This window comes from Lagopus leucura, unplaced genomic scaffold (genome assembly GCF_019238085.1).
Source record: "Lagopus leucura isolate 7727_CA_CO unplaced genomic scaffold, USGS_WTPT01 Super-Scaffold_100033, whole genome shotgun sequence".
Classification (NCBI taxonomy): domain Eukaryota; kingdom Metazoa; phylum Chordata; class Aves; order Galliformes; family Phasianidae; genus Lagopus; species Lagopus leucura.
Genome location: NW_024962282.1, coordinates 5,910,733 through 5,934,647, shown reverse-complemented (window position 1 = coordinate 5,934,647; position 23,915 = coordinate 5,910,733). Strand labels below are relative to the sequence as shown.

General features: G+C 48.2%; 1 protein-coding gene across 10 annotated transcripts in view; it reads right to left on the bottom strand.

The window, feature by feature from the left end:
• Positions 1–3,619: 3,619 nt before the first annotated feature.
• Positions 3,620–23,915, bottom strand: part of DAGLA (diacylglycerol lipase alpha) — a 63,461-nt gene continuing 43,165 nt past the window's right edge. For 9 of the 10 annotated variants that reach the window (XM_042881971.1, XM_042881968.1, XM_042881970.1 and 6 more), the window contains 8 exons: positions 22,094–22,174; positions 19,976–20,118; positions 18,549–18,617; positions 17,217–17,319; positions 15,993–16,189; positions 15,576–15,705; positions 14,642–14,823; positions 3,620–12,702 (listed from right to left, as the gene is read on the bottom strand). In XM_042881971.1, the coding sequence (XP_042737905.1) occupies positions 11,775–12,702; positions 14,642–14,823; positions 15,576–15,705; positions 15,993–16,189; positions 17,217–17,319; positions 18,549–18,617; positions 19,976–20,118; positions 22,094–22,174 (1,833 nt within the window). In that variant the 3' untranslated portion in view covers positions 3,620–11,774. The remainder of the gene's footprint in view (positions 12,703–14,641; positions 14,824–15,575; positions 15,706–15,992; positions 16,190–17,216; positions 17,320–18,548; positions 18,618–19,975; positions 20,119–22,093; positions 22,175–23,915) is intronic. The other variant, XM_042881972.1, reaches the window with a different exon arrangement.

Genomic DNA, 23,915 nt, shown 5'->3' with positions numbered 1-23,915 from the left:
CCCGCACGGCGCCCCCTGCCGGCCGCGGAAAGCAGCGCGGCGGGGCGGCCCCGCTCCGTACGGCGGCCCGCGGCTCCGCGGCGTTCCCGGCCGATGCTCGCCGCGGCCCGGCGGGCGGAGGACGAGGGTCGGGTCGGCGGTGTTTTGCGGGTCGGCGGTGTTTTCTGGCCTTTTCCCCCCTCGCCCCCTCATAACGGGACGGTATCTAAAGGAAGTCACAGCGATCCGACCGCAGTTCACCGAAAGGCGAGCCCCTGCCAGCCCGAGACTGTGGGGCCATTCTGTGCGGGGCAGATAAAGCGCACAATGAGGTTTTGTCCGACCCCGCGCACCAATTCAGAAGGGCAGATTCTCTGATATATATAAATATATTTTTCTCGCTCGCACAGCTGTGCAGTGACCAATTCTTCTCCGGGGAGGGGAGGGGGGCTGAGGTTTGGGGACAGTAATGGGTCTATTATTTCAGGGATGGAAAGAAAGAGCTCAACAGCCCTTTTTTTCTCCTCTCTGCCTCTTTCCCTTAAGACAATTGTTATTCTCTGCTGCCCCGCAGCCCTTGTTCCTCACACCCCCCCCCACCAGCTTTGGGTACGGGCTGCGTGGGAAGGAAGCAAAATGTTTGCTCTGTGGAAATTTGCATTCAGTGTAGAGCCCAAGGCTTGCAACAGGTGATAGAGCCCAGAATTGAGGCTCCTGACCCCAACAAACAACCCCACTGGACTCAAGAGTGTGGGAATGACTGCTCTCATCCCAGTCTCATTCCTGGAGCTAATGAAAGGGACGTCAAAGATCACAGAACGGTTGGGTTGGAAGGGACCCCAAAGGTCTTTAAAGACCACGGACTGATTGGGTCGGAAGGGACCCAAAGCCCCTCCAGCCTCAACCCCTGCCTTAGGGCTCAGATCAGGCTGCCCCATCCAGCCTGGCCATCTCACGCACAGATGAGGCAGCCCTGGCTTCTCTGGGCAGCCCTCACTCCTTCGCTGGGATACGCAGAACCCCTTTCTCCCTTCCCTCAGCTCACCCTCTCTGCACACTCCGCTCTCTCTATGCCACAGGGCTGGTTGGCAGCACAAGCCAAGGAGGGGGTGGAAGGATATTACTCATGGAAGGTGCGGCTTTAGCTCCCTCCAGCACTAAATTCCAAAGTTCAGCTGAAACCCAAAATACAACTCAGTGCCCCCCACCCCTCACCCCGTGTTCTCAAACACAGCTGGGAGTTTTTGGTCTCCGAAACCTCAGACCCTTTGTGGTGACAAGTGAGCAGGAGCAGAGGAGATGCTGCTGGGATATTCATCAGCACGGTACAAAGGAGAGTCATTCACTCTGGGGTCATTGGCCACGCCAGCTTCAACACTGCTGATAGGGTTATCACAGATGTGTAAGGTACATCCTAGATTGCTCCCTGCCTGCCTGCTGGGAACAGCCTCATCCTCCTGCAGATGCTGCATTCTCTCCTCTTTGTGGGTCCCCAGGCTGCCCGACAGCTTTCTGCTTTGCGTTACAACTTCTCTTTGCCTCAAATGCTGCTGCAATTTCTCCCCCCTCAGCAAGCATGGTTTTTCTGGGATCCTCCTGCCAGCTGTGCCAAACGAAGGCATTTCAGAATGAAAGCAGTGCAGCCACCTGAACAAAACTCTGCTTGCTTGGGCTGCCCCTCACTCACGCATTATGCAACTCCTGCCAGTTTCTAGACAAAGTGGGGCTCCAAGGGGCTCGAAGGATGGAAGAAATGCTTGGTGAAGAGCCTCGATTCCCAGGAGAGCCGCAAAACCAGGTGGAAAGACAACCACAGTACCAATGCTTTGGGGGCAAGATGTCCCACATGAACACACAGCTGCAGGAGACCTACTTGGCTTATTTCAGCAACAACGGCCAGCCATACAGGAACGCATCCCACGGGCACCTTGCTCTCCCAGGTGTGGGACCAGCACACCACAAAGGCAGTGCAGGTGGATCAAGCAAGGTGCATCCTCACGAGCCTCTCTATTCTGAGAGCCCCGTGCTGAGGCTGCGCACCTCCTCCAGAATCAGACAGCAGGCAGGGAGGCGGCGGAGGATGCGGGCTTGCCCTTGTTGGATGCCCCATCCACACCCAAGGCAGCTGCTGCAGGCGGAAGCAGAGCACTGCAGGCTTGCTCGGTTATCTCCTCTTGGCAAGAGAACGATGCTGATAAATCTCTCCCTGGTTATCCATTAACTACGAGAGGTTTGTTCCCAAGATGGAGAGAACACCACCATTGATTAAAAGGATAAAGGAAGGTCGCCAGCGAGGGACACGCATTCTGGGGGAGCTTTCATGGCTGCAGGCAGCAGCACCGGAGCCAGCAGTGCTGGGTTCAGGACGGCCACGAGCAGAAGCACAAGAAGCCTGCTGAGCAGGCAGAAAAGGAGCTCCTGCTGCACTCGCATCTCAAGCTTCACCCAGCACAGCTCGAGATCTTCCAGCAGCATGGCTGTTTGTATGGCCAGCTGTGCAGCGAGCCCTAGGAGCAGGCAGGCAGCACTACTCCAGCCCTGAGGGTGCCTGCAGCACTGCCAGCACAAGCACAGCACCCTCTGCTGTGGCACTTTATGGCCAAGGAGCTGAAAAACTTTCCTTGCTAAATCCCTCCTGTAGCCACCGTCGTACCAAATAGCCAGAGGGTGGTCTTGGGAATAGCAGCTCCATCCCTGCTAGGGCTTTCAACAGTGAAACAGGTCTCAAAGCGACATCCACAGTGCCTGCTGGGATTGCATTCATAAGCTTCCTCCTTAGCAACTGTATTGGAACAGTCCCTCCACAGCATGGATTATTTTGTGTTTACACAAGGGTAGGATCCAGAGTTTAATGGTTTTCTCTCTCTGAGAGAGGAAGTGTTTATAGAAGTAATATCTTTTTATGAGACTAGCTGATACTTATGGGTAGGAAAACAAAACAAAACAAAACAAAGCGTCAGGCAGGCATTTAAACATACCAGCACTTTTTACGGGCATTTTTATAGGAACTCAGTAGTTCAGCCACCCCTCAACTCTTAACTCCCTAACAGTACTCAGTCTCTGCAGGAACAACCCCAGAAACTATTCCGTGCAGTGATTAACAGCATTATTTTCTTCCAGGCATTCCTTTTCCAGCCTGCGTTCCTAGTGCTGCTCAGAAAGCTCCTGCTCCTGTCCTGACCCTGCTCCCCCAGCTTCCCTCATTTCTCCTTCCTCCTCTATTGCTTTCCTCCATCCAGAATATTCATGGTTACGGCATTATTCATCCATAAACAGCACCAGGCATTCATATCCTGCCTGACAAACCTACACAAAGCAGTGTCCTTTGCTCTGTAGGGATGTTTCTCCCATTGCACTGAAGGCTGAGATCCAAAAGGGACAGAGCTGGCAAGGAGACCAGCACTGGGATTGTTCCCCAGGCAGCCACAGTGATGCAGCACCTCACACCACGACCCACTGCAATGAGAGAGCACAGTGCAGGCTTCCAAACTCATGCACAACCCTTTGGGACAAAACTTCAGGCAAATCACAGCTGTCATTCCCCTGGTCAGGCTTGGGAACAGTCACATACACCAGTCATGCTTCGACATTCATTTTATACAGTGCCATACAATATAGGGAAAAAAATTATATACATATATCTTTATATAATATGCTATATTAATCTGTATCTTTCTTTACAGCAATATTAGTTTAGAACTTTCATACATACGTACAAAAAGTCAAGTGAGAATGGCACATGAAGAGTGCTTTAGTTTCCTTGTAGTCTTCATGCTGGGGCAGCTCGGAGCAGGGATCCAGAGGGCAGCATTGCTGGGACAGGCAGTGATCTCTCAGCTGAGCATGGGAACACAGGATCCTGTGCTGTTTTCCCCCCTGACTGCATACATAAGTGCCCCGAGTCCTGCAGAAAGCTCCCTAGAAGGGCCGTTCTACACATAAGCATGAAAGGCATTACCTCTAAAGAGGCAACTGGGATCAAAGAGCAAACTCATAGCCACCCTAGTATGAGCTGTCACAGGGTGTGACACAGGTGACTTTTTCCATAGAGGCATCGGCGTCTGCTGACACAGAGGGTAGGGGGAGGCAAAGAAATCACCATCTGCCACGCTGCGTGGAGCCCCCACCAACAAACAGGCCACGCAGCTGGACTGCAGCTGGACTGCAGCAACACAGCTGGCACTGAACAACACGGGGAGAAGGGAAATAGCTTCCCACGGCTCCTCTGGTTCAGCTGAGATGGAGCAGAGGTGTAAGAAGTGGCCATCGCAGCACGACAGCGCAGCAACAGCTGAGCTAACAGAGGGGGCTTGAGGGTAAAGAGCCCCTCTGGTACCACGCCATGAGTGCAGGCGCCGTGCTGACACAAGCGAGGTTTATCGCTGAGACAGGAACGAGCTTGAGACCGTTATCTGGGCATCACCTCCAGCGCTGCAGTGCCTGCGGAGGAAAGCTAGGAAGCTGCAGGTTCAGCAGCTGCCCCTGGGCCAGCAGACAGCGGCCAGTGAGCACTATGGGGATGCTGATAAAGGAGAGAAAACCCCAGAAATGTGTGTGGCAGTGAGCTAGCAAATACACCTTGCTTCGGTATTGCCACGTGCACCGGGTACCTCCGACTCTGAGCCATCAGAACTGCACAAAGGGATGGGAAGCAAGGCAGTAGGATCCCCATTTCAAAAAAGAAAGATGCTTGTTTCTGTGCTGCTGTGTTTAATGGTTTTGCAGGAATAAGGAGCCAGATAAAGGTCCCTTCATCGTACGGATGTGCTGGGTGGGTGGGGAGCTTCCATAAATGAAAAACAAAGCACAGAATGAGGTGATGAGGTCAGGACTCATACAGAGCAATGAGAGCTGCAAAAATGCCCAGATCTCCAAAGAGAGACACTTACCTCTGGGAGATGGCTGTTCCAGAACCAGCCTGGGAACGTCAGTAAAATCAGAACTGCACGGGGCAGCTCAGAACGTGTTATGTCCCTTTCAGCATCAGTCCTTGCAAAAACGGGTCAGATCTTGAGCAGAGGAGATTTACCCGTGGATAGAGCTTAGAGGAACTTCCAAACACACTTGAGGTCACATAAACCAAAGGAAAGAAATGCTGAGAAACCTTCCCCTCCTACTGCACAGGAAACACCTGTTTTGCCCAAGAGGAGGATCCAGAACTGAGGGGCCACAGATTAAGGGCAGTGTGGGGAAAAGAAAACGTCGCTTGTCAGGCTTTGCTGTTGGCACTTGGAGACAATGTGAGGGTGCAGGGGACAATGGGAAGCGTGACAAGTCCAGAGAGAGGGGTACCTGTAGCACAGTCCTTGGCCATGCCACATCTCCACTCATACAGCCAGAGAAGAAACCATGCAGAGCAGAAGAGGAAGCCGGCAGATGCCTGACCCCAAGCAGGACATCAAGCCAATGGAAAACAGAAGGCACAAGAAAACAAGCAAAATCAACCATGAAGATAGCTAAGTGCTTGTAGACAGCAGTGTAAGTTTCCTGGTGCTTTTCAGGAGTGCAAAGTGCTATGAATTACAAGGAACTGCTCCTCAACTGTTTCACACACCCAATGTGCAATGCCTGCAGCAGGCAAAGCTGAGGCTGGCAGCATCCACCCATGCTACACGAAGAGTGAAGGCTAGGGAAGTGCTAGGCACAGATACAGTAGGGAGATGGTGAAGAAAAGAGTCGAAGTTTGGCAGCCACACAAGCAAGTCAGCAGCACTGCTGCTCTGCAGAGCAGACTGCAGGCTACTGACCTTCTCTGTAAAACAGTTCTCCATCCTAACAACATCTTACAAGTGAAACAGCTTTGGCTCTGGGCTCTGCCCCTCTCCCAGGTGTAAGACTCACTTGGCTGGGCAGCAAAGGCCCTACTCTCAGCTGGAACTGCAGGCCTCCCAGGGGCACGGACTGCCCCTGGGAGGGAACACTGCTCACTCCTGATCTAGCAAGGGGGAAAGGGTATTGCTTGAGCACTGGCACCTCTCACACTTCCCCTTCGACATGGAGCACAGCCTCCTCAATGCGGCAGCACCATGAGGGGGAGCTTTGGCACAAGAGATGCACTTCTTGCCTAAATCCAGCTCTGAAACTGACACCTCACCTGCCAGGAAGCAAATCTCTCTTCTAAATGTGAGCTTTTAGGTTCAAAGTGTCAGCTATTCTACTCATTTTCCTTCCACCTCTTTGTACTTCTTTAACGTATTACTTCTCTAGAGCTACCAAGGAAGAATTCAGCCAACAAAAATTTACCCACCCTAAGCTTTGTCAACTAGAAAGAGGATCACACAATTCATCTGCGGGCTTCCTAAAGCGCAGAGGAGTTCTGTTGGCAGCAGAATAGTTAAAAAACAGCTCGGCAAAAATCCACATTTGGTGGGGTGAACTGAAAGAGAAGAAGGGATCAGAAACAAGTGACTGCATGGAGGGGATCTCAGACTTCAACTGTCTAAGCAGAAAGAAGTGCAATGCTACAGACGGGAGGAAAGCTGGAAGAGCTTTTAAGCTCCCTCACCAAGAGGGCTGAACTAGATGTTCTTTAAGATCCCTTCCAACCCAATTATATCATTCTGTAATTAAGCAAATGGCAAAGCTGATGGGTTTGTTGGGGCTAGAAGTGATCTTAAATGTCCTTGGGAGATTTTGATATGGCCAGCACTGGTGAATGTGTGCAGCACTCATGTGTGCACATGACACCCAGCAGAAGCAAGCAGGAGCTTGTAGCTCACTAGATAAACTCAGATAAAGACACCCCAGCAAGTTTCTCTGTACCTAGACACACATTTATTCAATTGTAAAACACATAGAGGAACCCAGGCACTGCTTGCATAGACAGGGTAACGTGCATCCTGTTTGGATACTAGGAAAGGGGCAAGCAGCAGGGTGCCAATACAATGACAAGGGACAAAAAAAATGTGGATTTGGGGCTGGTAAAGACTGAGCTGCCTTATCCCAGTCCTCCCCGTAGGGAAACAGCTGTGAAAGGAAAGCTCTAAACATGCTGGCACGCACAATTTGGCAGCAATTAATAGGAGGTAAGTGCATAAAGAATATATGAAAAAGAAGTATTTTACAAATCAACAGCACAGATCTCATCAGCCAGCCTGAAAACAGGCTGCAGCAGGGACTAAAAGAGGGAAGCAGTATTAATCAAAAACAAGAAGCTTTAGAGCACGTTGAGGCTGGGATCACTGAACCTGGAGCAACGACAAATCAAAAAGACACCTGGTAAAGTCAAATAACCCAAGCAGTACCATGTTCACCCAGTTCCGTGGGCTTCACACAGAACAGCTGTGTTCTGTTTCCTCTGCTGGAGACCATGTGCCAAGAGAGATTGCCATAGCAGGAGAATCTCCGAGGAGCACACAGTCCCCAAGGAACACATAACCTCGGTGCTCTTCCCCTCCAGGTGCCCTTGTCCACTGACAGCAGCAGTTCAGTCCTGCTCCTGCTTGGGATCTTCAGCTAACAACATCCTAAAAGCAAATAAGCAGGGATCACTGGATTTATATGTCTATGCTCACTACTAGCTTTGCCACCTCAGTCCTCTGTAGCAAGCAAAACATCTCAGAAAACTCCTGTGTGGTTTGAACAGTTCTTAAGGTTGCAGAAATTATGAATGAACACTGAAAATATTGATCAAAAACCAGGTAAGCAAAAGCCACAGATGCCGAGATGCATCTGCCAAGCCTCCTGGTGTCAAAAGTACTTTGACCTTTCTTGATAGCTTTATCTGCCACAGAAGTGCAGCAAGACAGGAATCCAGGGATGATGCACAGCATCAGGAATCCCATTCACCTGTGTTTTGGGTCACCTCAAGATCTGCAGGGACAGCTTTTTAGGTAATGCTACCCAGGATGCACACAAAGACACCCCATCATCCTGAGATGGTAACCAAGAAATGAGGTAGCTCCTGGCAACAGGAATAGGGAGCACAGAGATGAGGGAACATCAGCTCTACAGAAAACGCACGTGAAGCTCTGTGGAGGACAGGGCATAATGTGAGGCTCTGGGGAAGAGCTGCCTTTCTGTTTAGCACTTCTGCATACTCGCACAGCAGGACCTTGCTTTGTTGGTACTGCTGTGATTAAAACAATAAGAGCAATTGCTATTCACGCAGAAGAGCCTCCTAATTCAGCCAGCACTACGTGCAAAGGGCTCGATTATCAAAACTCGCTGTAATATTATCAAAGAGGCCTCCTTCAACTCACTTCCATGGGTTGGAGGGCAGCCTGTGGCTGTAAAAACAGATGACAAATACCTTGCATCCTGTGAACACCTTCAGGACAGGGGCAGGGGATGTTCCAGGGCTGGACATTAGTGGTCTTAGCTTCACACCTGCACCAGCAAATCTGACAGAAGATTTGAGGATGTGCTATTGCACCACGAACCGCTCTCCCAGCACTGCCTCCACACGCAGTGGGACATCCCACTGAAACATCAGTGGAAGGCACAAACTCCAAGAGGCACAAAGCTTAAGGGCAGGACCCAGAAGCTGAGAGATTAAGAAATCAGAAGCAGCTTCAAGTTTCCAAAGACAGCTGTGTGTCAGAGCAGAGCGAGGGCAGAGAAAGCAAGAATAGTATGCAGTACGTATGAGTGATGTAGCTACAGATTTAGGATGTGTCTGCAACTTTGCCAGGACAGAACAGGAGACCAGCCTGTCCAGAGGCTCCTGCAGCATGGCAGTGATAAGAATGAAGACACTCAGACACTGAAAGCAGGAATAATGCAAAGAATGTGGATTTACTCAGTGAGGACTTTTCGTGAGGACTGGGAACAGATCTGTTTGTCAACAGAGCAATGGAAAAACAGGAATCACCCATAATGCAATACAGTCAGAACGTTAACCAGAAGGGCTCTTTTGCTCCTTGACTTGGTCTATGGCAAGGCCAGGTCACAAATGTGAGGCATTTCCAGGCTTTTCAGAGAAGCCCAATAATCACAGAGCACAGAGCAAAAAAAAAAAAAAATGCAGCATGCCAGGCTGTCTCCTGCTACAGCTGGTCAGGGCAAGGTCATCCCATTCCCTAAGGACACAGTTCCAATGGCACAGAGAACGAAACAGTCACACCATGATTGTTTTCCAGGACATATGGGAGGTATCCAGGTCAGAAGTGACTTTCTAGTGCAATACTGTGAGCCGTTCAGCATCGGGTCACTAGTGAAACAACTTGTTCTTAAGAGGGAAGTTATCCACCTTTCTCAGCTTGCATCATCTCCTCACCATCCCTCAGATAGGGCACCAGTAGTTCCACCCAGTCTCAAAGAGACATCTCCTAATAGCTCGCTGCCAGGGACAGAGGTGATTCTTTTCTTCATGTTTGTAAAGTGCTTTGCAGATATAAAGCTCTGCCGAAGTGCTAAGTGTTTTTACTACCCACTTTCTGCCAACAACTAAAGGCAGAAGCAAAGTCCTTTCCCCACTGTATGTGCATGGCAGCAGTCTGCACCAGGAGGTGAGCTAGCCTGCTAGCCTCAGGCTCCCTGTGCTTCAGCTCCCTTTCCCCTCACAGCTACCCATGTGCCCATTTCTGGACATCACCCTTGCAGTGCTTCTTGACTACCTGCACAAGTCAGCCTTCCCCTGTGGTCTGCAATGGTGGATGATCTGATGGCACTTACACAGCTGTCTGTATGAGCTCCTGAGCCATCACCTCCCAGCAAGGGGAACACTTCTGTGTTCTGAAGGACTAGCAAAACAAACAACTTGTTGCTCGGAACAAAGTGTTTTTTTTATCTTTTACAGATTACAGCTAATTCAGAGGGGTTCTTCCCACCAAATCAAGACTGTATAGAAAAGGTCCCCTCTGGGATCTAACGCACAGGGACAACATTTTACTGCCCATTTGAACAAAAGCCCTGCATTTCTAAGGGCCCTGTAATTTTTAAAGAGCAGGGGGATACAGAATCCTACACGAAATGGAGCAGGAGAGCAGCACTTGGACAAAGTCCAGTTCATTTCTGTGCACCTGAAGTTACTGACATCAACACACAGCAGCTATAAAGTGCTCCTGCTCTGATGTGACAGTATTTGACACCGCTGTGCTCCCTGTGCTGCATCCAGGGCAGCACAGTCCTGAGCCATGACCAGGGCTGCTGGTGAGCACAGCCAGAGCCTAAGGGAACACAGGAGCCCAGGAACTGTTGCAAACCAAGCTCCTGGGAAGCGCAGCATCTTCCTACATTGGTAATACCACAGCTAAGGAGGAGGGAGTCACATCCCTAGTGTTAGAAGGAAGTTAGAAGAGGAATTTCTTTTCCAGTGAGGGAGGACACAGCTCCAATGAGACTGCATTGGTAACTCCGCTGAAAACATTCTGTTAGTTAAAGGACTGCACAAGGTCACAGTATGTTCAACTTTCTAGATTGGTAATTTCTTTCCTGCTTCAAACCATGGAGATACCCTACTTGGGTAGCTCCAGCAGGCTCCTCTGGGCATGGAGGCTCTGCACAGCAGCACTAGGTACTCCCACTAATGACTTGGTTGAGCTTTGTCACACATTGTGCATCAGGGAGAACGGGCGAGAGACTCAGCTCCCCCCAGACTCAGAGCCAAACGCCCCCCCATCACTCCACCCTGCTTCTAAAGCAGGAGATTTGTGAGCATACCTGTTTACCCTCTCTCCCCTCAGCCTCCAGAGGGAATGGCGCAGGGAGGAGAGAACGAATATACTTTTTGCCTAGAGAGAGCCTCCCTGTTTGCTTAATAAATACTTTCCGAAAGCTCAGCAGCTTTGTAAACATACAAGAGGTTCCAATACTTAGTAAAAGTTCATCTTTTCCCTGAACTCTCAATGACAGCGGCTGGCACTGATCTGTGATGACTGCATATGGGTAGCATGAGGACCTGGCAGGGTCCAGGAGGGGATCCTAGAGTGCCTAGGAAGCAACGCTGGGTGTCGACGAGCCATGTGAATCTTTAAGTCGATCCATCCGTGCAGCTCTGAGATGAGAATGCTGTCAGTCCTGCAGAAGCATCGCCAGCTCAGAGCAGTCCAGGCCACCGAGTGATGACGGTGATGTCCAGGAGAACCTTTTCTGGTGAAGGAGAGACATGGCAGAGGGCTTTGGGCTTTTCAGAGCAGTTTCCGTTCCTCTCAGGAGCAGCCTGGCAGTCATTGAACACAGAAGTACTCAGGGGAGAGATAATACAGTGCCAGCCCAATTCTTGCTGCACCTGGCCAGGGAAGGGGAGACTGCATTTGGGGAGAATACAGCCCCAATGGCTTTAAAAGAGGAGAGTGTCCCAGGAAGGCAATCCCCATGGAAGTGTGACGAATTGGATCTTGGGCCAGATCTGACATGGTAGTGCAACAGGGCCCAAAGTCTCAATCCGTTCATTTCCAAAACCACTGAAATGTTACCAAGGGAGGGGAGAGGCAGGAATCTGGCCTGCCCCCCTTGCTTCTGTCTATCCAACTCTCAAACTTCTACCCCTTTGCCCTTGAGAATTCCCTGGAGCAGGGTATCTCACTCCCAAACTCAGCAGGTGCCCTGGGGCAAGGAATCTGCCTCTTACATGGAATGAGACAGGCTGAGGTAGGGAACTTGCATCTACCTTTAGTGACTCAGACCCTCTCAGTGTAGCAGGCCTTGTGAGGCAATGCTTCTCCCAGCAATAAGCATGGTACTCGAGCACAATCCATCCTCCAGACGGCGTGCCACCACCGTGTCACCCCAGAAGGAATGTTTCCAGCTGTCTCCACCAATTCCAACTGCCTGACGACCACCTCCTCTCCGAGTATTATCCCAGCACTCAGCCTATGGGATCAGCTCTCAGAGCCGCACCCCTTTACCCTGCACTAGAGGGCCGAAATCATGAGGTCCTCCTGCTTGGCAGGGCTGGTTACGTGCCCAGTGGGGGTGGAAGTCCGGATTTTGTCAGTGGCCAAGCACTCCTGGCTGCTCACGCCTGTGGGAGTGATGTCCATGAGCTCTCCAGATGAACTAAGGGGGAAGGAAGGTGAGACAGAGATGCCCGACGAAGGATCTGTTGAGCCTGCAAACAACCTCGGGGGCTTTGGGACTAAGTTGGGTTCATACTGTGCTCTCATCAGGATCTCCTGATCACTAACAGACTTGGGCATCTCCACAAAGTCACTGGAGCTATCTGATACCATCATGCAGTAGATGTCCTGGAAAGAGCTGCTTTTGCTATCCAAATTAAAGAGGCTGTCTATGAACTCAGCAAATTCCAGCACCTGCGGACTGGGGACATCGGTGAGCCGTCCATTCTGGAGGGACAGCTCCTCACGAGGGGCTAAGGAAACGCGGTCCCCCTCGCTGCTGGCCCCTTCCTCACTGCAGCGCCGCTGAGGGGTGGTGCCACCGCTGTTGAGTGCGTTGTCGGGAGCCTGAGTCTCCTGGGAGTGCTTGGAGAGGCTATCAGCAGCCAGCAGCTCTGTCCGAGAGCTGAGGGAGGGGTTCTCCTCAGGGATAGCGGGGTCTATATAAAAGCAGTGCATCTCATCCTTCTCCATGACAGCGTGGAGGCTGGGGGAGCCTCGGATGCTCCGAAAACCAGAGGAGCGCCTCGAATCGAAGCTGTAGATGGATTCGTTGTCAGAGAGGCTCTCCATGGTCGCCAGAGGGGCACGGCGGTCCTGCAGCTCCACAGACAGACGTTCCTTTGTGTCCAGGAGAAGAAGCTCCACAGGGTCTTTCTGCACAGGAGAAAGTGGCTTTGTCTCATAAAACCCCTCCAAGCTGATTTCAGAATGGGACTTGCTCCTGCAACGACAAGCAGAGAACGTGAGGCTGCTTCACTCCTCAGAACCACAAGCTGCCAGAACAGCCACAAAACCAAACCTGAGGCACAGACTCCCTCATGCACACTGAGGTCACGTGTCGCTGATCTAACCAGAGCAATGCACTATTGCATTTTTTATCTTCAGGAGCAGTAATGTTCTGAGAAGAGATTTCAAGAACTCCAGGAGAAAGTCTGAGGCAGTAAACTAGCTCTGACCTTTAGTTAATCTGGCTAGAACTCTGCCTCCCTTAACAACTGCCACAAACCTCTCTGCCCTCTTCTCCATTCCCTTCAGAACAGTACTTCAGGATTCCCACTCTGCCTTCACTCACCTCTAAAGGAAGCAGTCGGTCTGCTCTGACAGAAGTCATCACTCCTGTCCCTGCTGTTTGACCTACACGTTTTCTGTCTTTCTGTCTTCATCACAAGCTGCTGCTGCCTCCTCTTCCACTCAGCTATCTCAGCTCTCCTTTGCTGTCTCTGGCCACTCTCGCTGCAACAAAAGCCTTAACATTTTTCTATCATTTGCTGACATTTTTTACTTTTTTTAAAATTCACATTTCACTTGTGCTACTTCACAGAGGCTCAGCCATGCATCACTCAAAGCACCTCACCCAGGTGCACACAGCTTCTTGTTGGGTCTCTACCTGAGATCTCTGTTCTAGAAGTCCTTCCCTTGCAAAGGAAATCTTATCTTGAGCTTATTCTGCACCTCCACCTTCTTATGGAGGCAGGGGGTAGAACAAGAATATTTACAGGAATCAACTACAAGAATATAAGCAGAACAGTTTCCACTTTATAAAATCATCAATGGTACAACAGCTTGTATGTATTACAAAAAAAAAAAAAAAGAAAAAAAGCTTTATTGGATTACAGAAGTGGTAGAAATGCCTCTTACAATGTTTTTCTGTTTTCATTGTGCCTCCCATCTTCAAGTACAAACTACCTTCCCTCTCATCTTCTCACTTTCCTATTTGGTCTGCAGGTTTGCCTTCTATAATGCAATGCTGTGGTGGAAGTCATATGTTCTATTTTGAAATAAGTCTCAAACACAAAAAATGTGCACGGAAAGAAACCAAAAAGACAAACCTGTGCTCTCCTGCAAAACCTCAGTTGCTACCTGAAAACCAGCAGGGAGTCTCCCTGTCATTTTTTCCTGGATAGGAAGCAGTTTATGTATTCTATAAGATGGAAGTCTTACTCAAACCAATCCTTTGTATACCTCCTAGATGAACCTTTTGGCCCTTGACAGAATAACAATGCCAGTATCCAATAGCCAGGGACAATAAAAAAAACCCACTCCCTACAGGAATGCTTCCAGCACTTAGAACATGACTTTTCCTCTGCCTGCTTTCCACCAGAGCGAACTTCCCGAGAGCCAAACAGGACACCAGCTGCTCTTTCCTCACGTTACATTGCTTTGATAGTTGTTCTGTAACCCTGCCCAACCATATCCATATTCCCAGATTCTCCAGTTTATAGAATTATGCAAGTCACTTTACATAAAGTAACTTCACATGTCTGTCTGTGTGCTGTAAGCTTATGGCTGTCACCGCTTCACAGCTTTTGAGAATCAGTGCCATGGGCTATCTTTGGCCACATCATTCACACACAGATTTGGCTGCAAGACTGCAAGCTTTGCTTTTCTGCTTCCAGGGAAAAGCCTACTTGTCTGGATAAGAAAAGGAACCTTCCATATTTTCAACTCCTAGGTTTTCCTGATCCTGCTGCACTCACAGATTCTTGAGCTACACAAGGGATCTTTTTTTTTTCTCCTGGATTCATCATGTCTTGTGTCACATTAATTAGAAGTGTCATACAGGCAGTCCTTGGATCTATACTACTGATCACAATGCCCCAAGAGAGGATCCACACCCCATGCCAACAGCCCTCCAATGAAATCCAAGATGTAATTCTTACTTTGTACTGCTGTTCCTTCTGTCTGCTGTTAGGGCTCCAGTTCCAATCTGCACAGAGGGTCCACTAGGCAAGGGCTGGCTCTGGAAGATCAACTCTGGAGTGAGATCCACTTCTGTAGGGCTCACCATCACTTTCGCTGCAGAAAGTAAGGCTGTTTTCCCCTTGTTGTAATTCTCTAAGACCTATGCAAGGCAAGCAGAGGAACAGCAGTGCTTCAGCAGAGGCAGCAGCTTCACTCTTCTCAGCTCAGAACTTCTCAACTGCTGGTTTTGCCACTGTGTTTCTTACCAATGCTTTCCACAAGCACATGGAAAGATCTTGACATAAAGGTTTAAATGAACATATTTTGGCAGTCTACCCTGTCAGGATGTCCCTGGGAATCCAGGAGAGGGGAGATTACCAAAGATGCTGTCAGGAACAGCTTTCAGACCAGAACAGCACAGTAGATTTGGCTAAAACTCAAGGTAGAGCTGCATGGCTACAAATCGTCATTTAGAGGCAGAGACCCATTCCACAACCACTACACAAACTCAGACACTCCACAGGCTAACAGGGGCTGCAGCAACACTTATGAACTACCCTGTGCAGCTGCACGCATGGACATCCAGTGCTGTCACAGCTCACAACATTTCACCTGAACTGTAAGCTGTAACAGCCAGCTTTGAGAGGACAAACCACACACCACCCAACCTCACGTTAATACCTCATGTAAGGGCACAGAAGTGCTCTTGCAGTGAGAATTAATAAGCCCAAATCCCACCCAGAGTATCCCTGACTCTCCAATACACACAGAGTTTTGGCTCTGTAGATATTGTGCCTACAGCTCACCTCACAATGCCACGCTTTTGCTGCCCAAACCCAGGCCTCCCTTGCATTCAAGCTCAGTCCACTGTATCACGCTTCCCCACCCTCAGACCCCAATTCTCAATATTACCTTGTTGAGCCCTTCCATGACCACATATGGGAGGTGTTCGTGCAACATTGCTGGTGAGATGATCACTTCATTAAATGCCTTATTGTCACCCCAGATAGCAAAGTAAGTGGGATCCTCTTGCTCACAGCAACTAAAAAAAGGAGTTGGGATCCAGAGGAGAAAACAAGGAGCAGGGGACGGAAGAGCAAGCCAGTGTTTTGGCATGCAAAACAGCAGGTTACAGAGACAGAAAAAAACAACAGGAGGAAAAACAGAAGGAGGAGATATTAGGTACACATTCTTCTAAAGCACTGCATAGTGACATGAGTATCTTTCTACCCTCACACTGCAATCACTGCCACCGTAAGGCAGTGAAAAAAGCCACTTCCTTCACAGATGGATTGCTCTCCTGGGAATTTATGTTCTGTTGGAACTCACCAGCACTGCTCTGCGGGATGATTGTGCACCACATGGATGATGCGGCCAGGTGGGTAGAGCGGTGTGCTGGCAGACAGGGCGATGGTCAGATCACTGGGGTGGGTCCAGAGGCGGTTGCTCGTTACCGAGTTCTCCTCAGCCTCTTCAGGAAGCTCTGACTTGGGTATGCACTTGGTAGCACCCACAATGATCCGCCACTGTCCAACACCACGGAATGGTGGGAGAATATGGAGAAGAGCAAAAGATTAGAAAAGCAGAGCTGTCTCACAATGTACTGTCGATAGGTTTACTTGAACTGAGTACTTAATGCTAGAAAGGAGGGGAAAAAAAACAGAGTTTGTGTCCCTGCTGTTTGAACCTTAGGAGAAATAATCCTGCACTTCTTTCCTTTCCTTATTTTAACCTTAAAAGTAGCAAAATCTTGCTGTGGATGTTTTTGCAGAGTCAGGGATCTAGAACAAGCACATCTTTGTCCACCAATGGGACATCTTCAAGGACAAACAAGGTAAAGAGAATCTGAATTTTTAATGCATGGAGAGAAGAAAAGGTACTTAAGCAAACAAAAATTCCCCTTATGCTTTTATTTACGCACTAAAAAAACCCAAACCTAAAAGTCAAAAGTTTACTGAAACAACAGCAAAACAGAATTCTACCAAGAAACAACATCCGCTCAGTTTTTTACCCTACAGATATTATCTCTCTAACATCTTAGAATTTTAGAAACAATTTTAAAATCTGATGGTCTTTCCACCTCAGTGTAATGGTAAGGAAACCCAGGGAAGAACAATTTTGCACGTTTCTTAACTCTAAAACATTAACAGGCCACTTACCCTGGAACAGCACCACCTGGAGAGCACAAAACAGTGCCTACAAGCAGACAGATGCTGCACTTCCCAGCCTGATACCAATCACTTCTTACTGGCCAGAAAAAGCTACAGCTGCAACACAGACTTCCAAACAGGCTCAGATGACAAAACTTCCTTCTCAGTTTTTTTAGACATGTGATGATGAACCCCCAGCACATGAGCCAGAATTGCCATAGAGTTACAAGCCAGCCTGCAAGCAGAGTGTTTCTCTCAGCCCTGTCCTCTCCAGCTGCTTCCATCATCCCTCTGTTTACCTAAACAACAGTGATGGTGGATCTGAGGAGATCTGGGAGTCAGGAGAAGCCTGCAGTATTGCTGTGTGACAGTGAAACTTTATCATCACTGCTCAGACACTTGCCTTCGAGAATCTGCTCATCCTCATTCTCACCTTTGGTTTGTTACTTCTCTGAAGAACATCCAGAAGCTGCCTGCGAAATCCCTCCAGCTGAGAGAGACCAATTCTGGAAAGAGAGGAAGATGTGCTTATAACAGCTGCGCAGGGAACAGCAGACAGGGAGCAGGACAGCAGAGACATATAGTGCAGAACAATAAGAAACTATGCTACAAAAGAAACAAGAATGCAACAGTAATGCAGATCACTTCAGAGGTGAGTTGTGCCATCAGCTGGGACCAGTAACCAGGGTAAAATGCGACAGGAAGCCACTGTAACAACAAACAAGTGTGAAATGCAATAACAGAATCAGAGCAGTAAACATAGATATAAGAAGTCAGTGAACAGATGAGGGTGGTGGAGCAATCAGAGAAAACAAGGAGACACGAAACAGTTCAAGTATAGAATGCCACAGAACAGATAAATCCAGAAAGATAGCACAGAGCTATATGACAACATAAAACATTATAGAATATACAAGATTCTCTTTTACAGCTTAACAGAAGGCACTGGAACAGGTTGCCCAAGGAGGCTGTGGATGCCCCATCCCTGCAGGCATTCAAGGCCAGGCTGGATGTGGCTCTGGGCAGCCTGGTCTGGTGGTTGGCGACCCTGCACACAGCAGGGGGGTGGAACTAGATGATCTTTGTGGTCCTTTGCAACCCAGGGCATTCTGTGATTCTATGATATAGAGAACATCACAGTACTCTTCCTACACTAACTCTACATACCTGATACTGTACAGATGAAAATTGTCTAAGGTCACACAATGGGGCAGAAGTTAAAATAAAACCCGGGTTAAAAGTTAAAATAAAACTCCTAGCCCATTGCCCTGCTCAGCAGAATGTGTCACAGGAGATGACAAGCAGTGAGGAATGCCAAGACAAGGAATGGGGGAGCTGGTTCAGAGGTGTGAGATGATAGGCAGCACTACAAAATGTGATGAGAGCACATCTAGCTCAGAGTGAAGAGGACTGAGATAACACAGACAATCACGAAGATGGCACTGGCATGTCAGGTACGACCATGAGTATAATCACAGAGGCTGGATATTCACCTTTTTATTTCATACAGGCGACTGAGAGATGGAGAGGGATATGCCTATAAAAAGGTATATAAAACACCAATGTAGGTGTCCAGGTAAAAGGTGCAGGTAACCAGGAGGACAAGTGAGAAGCAGACACGGACAGGTAAATGAGGAAACAAGACAGGTATGATCTGGGTGTTTCTGACTGGAAATAGGTGACTGGTACAGAGCAGCAGATACTCATCAAGGAATTCGGACTCTTCTCAACTTGCCTGGGCACTAGATCTTTGCCAAGCACGACTGCAGTCACAAACTCTTTTGAATATTCCATGGCATCCTCACTGGAAGAGAAACAGGACCAAGAAGAAGCAAACAGGGTTTCACTAGCAGCAAACTGCAGTTCATTCCAATTTGCCACTGGTGTCTGAGAGGTTACTAGACAATGAACAGGCATCATAAACACACAGTGCAAGCTGCTCAAGGTCCTTAGAACTTGCACACTAAGATGAGCCTGATACACACATCTCATGCCCCAAGCAACGTTACTCTGTAAGGGTGCAGCTCAAATAGAGCAACTCCTTCTTCCTTACCTGCACATGGCTCCAAATAGACTGGGATAAGGAAGTACTCTACACTCAGCACCTCCTACCACTTCTCCTATCCTTTGGGAATGGCAGGAGACTATGGAAGCAGGTATTTCATGCCTCTGAGACTAAAAAGCCATCACAGAACTAAGATAGTCACCTCCTGCAGTAACCTAAGCACCAAGACAAGAGGGAATTGAGGCTTCCACCCTATGACCTTGTTCTGCAACCAGCTGCCTTCTAGAGACCTCGCTTATGAAACAGCCACCAGTGATGGAGGCCAGCACCTTTCACCCAGAGATGATTGTGGGCACAATGCAGATCACAAGAAAGGTGTGGCAGACAGAAGCACCTTGAACCTTGTGCTCAAGGCACCCTGAGCTCAGAATCAGTTGAAGGGGTACAGCTTGGCCTATGCTTTATCAGGGGATCTTGGGAGGGGAAGCTCTAAGCAAAAAGCTATGGAAACTCCCAGGAAAACAGTTCTACAAAGCAATGTCTCTATAGCCAGAAATGACTAAGCAGTATTATCACAACAAGGCATGCTAATGTCCAGATTCATTAGCAGGATGATTAAAATCCCTTGGCCACTCCTGGAACATGATGCAGTAACCACCACAGGAAGCTTCTAATCCACAGGTGCTTTCAAGTGCCAATTTCTTTGTCACTTGCAAAAGGAATCCTGACAACTAGATCTGATACAGACACCTGCATCTGGTCAAACATCTCCCATTCTGGACACCTATTGGCAGAAGATGGGGAGAGAACACACCGGCACTGCACAGACAATAAGGGATGAAATTTCACCCTGTCCACCCAACTTGTGTTTCCCACTAAGCAGAGTTAAATCAGAGCTACAGAAGCACACAACAAAGTCATAAACCTGAATACTTGGGAGTGGCCACCTGCCACTGGAACCTAAACTTCAAATTCTAATACAGAAAAAAGCTGCCCACAAGCCTCAGCTCTCATCAACTGTTACTACACTTTTTCTTGCCTGCTTCTCAGGGCACAGACTATCTTTTACTGGTCGTCAGAACATCACAACCAGAATCTGATGCCACTTCAGCTACACACCCCCTCTCTGCCACCAGACCTCCTGACCCAACACCTACCTCAGCAGCCCACCAGGGGGAGAATAAGCAAAGCACTTCAGTGATGGGTACTGCGGACGCAAGAGGAAGGACAGGATGGCAGCTGTGCCAGCCCCTAGGGAATGGCCAACCACAATCAGGCCATAGTGTTTTGTTCCTCTCCCCTGAAAACGAGAACAAAAACAAAACAAGAAATTGAAGTCAGACTGGAAAGAAACTTCACAAACCCCCAAATCCGTCCCTTTTCCCAGCTGCAGGTTGTTCCTATACTTGAGCACTCCCGCACTCCAACTAACCAACTGCTCCTGCAATGGGAGTTAGTGATGTTATGCTAGATCTTGAAATGGGAGCAGTTTTCTGCCCTCTACTATTGCCTCTTCCAAAGGTACACTGGAATTAATTCACTTCTGGCATTTTCTCTTACACTTCCACAAGTCAGTCCTTGACCTATTGGATCTTTCCTGAAAGAAAAATGAAACATATGCTTGAGTTACATGAGATCTGATGAGCCTTCTGATGATATTCAGCTCCAGGCTCACAAATCAGAGGTCTCTGATTCTGGCACTGAAGGGTTTTTCTCATTTATTTCATTGCTAGTGAATGCTGAAAAACGGAAATCCTAACCTGCAGTTTGAACAACAGTCTTCTGAAATCTAGATGTTCCCAGCAGCTGGCAATCGATTGAGTAATTCATAGACAAAACTACTCTCTAACATTTTGTAGTGTTTGTTATTCAGAGGTCACAGTGCAAGGCATGCCTCAGACTTAGTAAGTTAATTTTCAGAAATTTCAATCTTGTTTCAATGCAGTATCACAGAGCTTTCCCAGTACTCTGCAGGGCTTACACAGGGTCAGAGAATGCAGCTCCTACTCTCTAAGGTCTTGGGTAACCAGCTGCAGCTGTGCTCAGGCTTCCACATAAGATGAGAAAAAAGAGAACACAGAAAAAGCCACAGGAATGAAAGATCTATCTTTGTGTCATTTTACTTACGAACAGCACCCCTAAGTCAACACCATGTATGCTAGCCAGTGAGGTGAATCCCACTTGTTGCATTTTTTTCCCTGAAATCTGCTGCTGGCAGTTGACAGAAAAACGTGCTCGGCTAGACGAACTCTTGGTAGGACCTAGAATGGCGTTTATGCTCTCTCACTTTTCCATATATATCTGAAAGTTCAGCTTCAGCCAGCGCTTCATTTCCTAACCACAAGGCCATAGTTCCATCTCATTACTCAAGTTCTCTCGCCTCCTGTGTGAGTTAGGCCTAGCTAGTTACACTACATTACATTACATAGAAATCAGACCCACCATATATCCAAGGCAGCTCTGAACAAAACCAAACAGGATACCTAGCATCACACACAGAAGCCAGCCTAAGTACTCAGCCAGCACACCCTTACCCATCAGACAGCAAGGACAGAAGAAAACACCCCTGTAAGTAACAGCTCACTGAACAAATCCAACCTTCCTTTTCTAGGCAGAGAGGAATAAAGCACCATATAAAGAAGATCAGTGCCTCTGTACCTCCTATGTACACCTACCAACACCACAAGGCAGCCACTGCAGCGCTAACTGGTACGGCACCAGTTCCATGGAACATCAAGCCTTTCACTCTTCTCTTTTTCACCACCACTAATTTCCCATGGGCCTGCTCAGGCCAAGGCACTCTATGGGCATGAGAAAAGGACAACTGTCTGGCAGCAGGGAATCAGGCAGTGCAGAAAACGTCCTCTGCTAGGAGGTTGACAGTCTATTACTGACATGCAAGCTAAGGTAAGCATCTTAACACCTCTCTTGAGTCCTCTTCTGATGGAGAGCTAAAGGAAATGTGTGCACACAGACAGGCAGCGTGACATCCCACTGCTGTCTCCATAGAAGATCTCCATCAAGATGGGATTTTAGTTCCTCTTGATTTGTTTTTAATGTTCCCTGTCCTGCATGGCCACCAAGTGGGACTTCCTGTCTGAGAAAAAAATATCAGGAGCTCTTGGGAAGAAGGCCCCAGAAGAAAAAGGAGTAAGTAACATTAGGCCTGTCTGGAAAGCCAGAGAGATAGGAATTGAGATTTGAGAAATTAGTACAATAGAAGGAAATCTCATCTTCTGTACGGTCCGTGGTGATAAAATAAAGCTAATGCTCACCAAGTCTCGTCCGAAGGCTTGAGAAAGCACCATCTCTTGCTCCAGTTTCTTCTTGATGTACTCAGCAGATAGCACCATTCCCTGAGCGCAAACAAAAAGAGAACAGAGTATGAACAGCTGCATATCAGCACTGGGGGAGAAGGCAGCAAACTGCCCTCGGTGCTGGACAAGCTGAGTACTGCACAGCATGTGTCAGCACTGAGGAAGAACACTGCCTCTGCTTCATGAGGCACGTGTTTTGGCTCACCAGAGCCACAAAGTGTTCAGGAGCAATAACAGCTCTTAAGTTCTGACAGCACACATCGATCCGATTCTTGGGCTAAAGCCTGACAAAGACACAAACCACACCACTAACTGAACTGCAAGGCTGTGTGTCTTGTAGGTCAGCCCACACTGAGACCTGCAGTGGAGCAGCAGAAGTGAACTTAATCCCAGAGCTGCACTCTTGCATTTAAATCTGCAAAGGAAAGCTAGCCAAAAAGGTTCAGGGAGACAGCACAAACACCCAGGCAGGGAAAAAGTGGCAGTTCTATCTGTGTGGGAAAGCTGCTGATGACTGGAGGTGTCAGCAACTATTAAGTGAATTCAGCTGACCGAGGACGTTAATGGAATTTTATTTTTTAAAGGTTTTTATTCCCTAGAAACTAAGGAATGCTGGGAGATGGGAAACAAATGGATGGCCTGGTTCTAACCATCTATCCACTCTCCCAGCTGATTGCTCCACTCAGGGTTTGTCTCACTCTGTGCAAGAGAGATGCAGTTTGGTCTGTTGCATAAATTCTTGGTTATGCTTTTATTACAGTTAATATTCAGAGGTGAACAAGCCTGAACTGCCAAGGCAAAAAATGGTGATGTAGCTCAGGGCAAACACAAACACAGAGATACTGCTAATTATCATTTGGTGATTGCAGCCCTCGCATAATGCGCACTGCCTGGGCTGGCCAAAAACCAGAGAAGACCATCTCCTCTGCTATTTTCCATCACACCCCTACCTGCAAACAGTTTAAGTACAAAGTGAATTTTATTGAGTGCTGTTTAATCACAAAGGCAGAAAAGAACGCACGGTCTCCTTCAGAAAGCAAAGAAATGGGGAATTTTCAAAGCCTTTGATATCAAACACCAATCTGCCCAGTGAAGAAAAGGAACACAGGTAATTCTGCTGAACTTAAAAAGTCCCTGTCATTATCAAACAAGCAGATGCCATGGTATTTCAGGCCTGTGTTCAGCTCCCAGCAGCTAGCCAGCTTCAGCTGCATTCAAAAGGGTCTCCATTTCTGATTCTAATGAGGAGTGAATGGCAGGCGACTTATATAAATTTCTAACAAGAACTTAGGATCCTGTTTTTAAAAAGCATATCTACCTCCATAGTGATTTTACTAATGGTCCAACTGTCAGTCTTAGAGCTGTATTTTCAATGATTACTGGATGTTCTAATACAGACAGTGATGTCAATATTATGGAACAAGGCTTATCCCCACAGAGTCATATTTAGGATTCATGAGTTTCGTAAGAAAAAAAATTACCTGGGCTTAACTTTCAAACCCCATGTATAAATATCCAAATGGACCAAACATCTAGGAGAAGAAAGGCAGAAATATTCTGTATTGCTTTGCAGCCTGAAGGCAAGAAACTGCTCCACAAGATGGGAAAACCCACAAAAGAGGGTATCCCTGTGGTAGAAAAGAAAGTTCTGCTGTTGCTGACTGCTTTGACATACAGGTGAGGATTGCTGGCACAGCTGAGCGTTCAGGGCTTCCTCCCGCACAGCCATTCACTGTCATTTTGGCTGGCTGAACACCAGCGACCAAACCTCCATAAAATC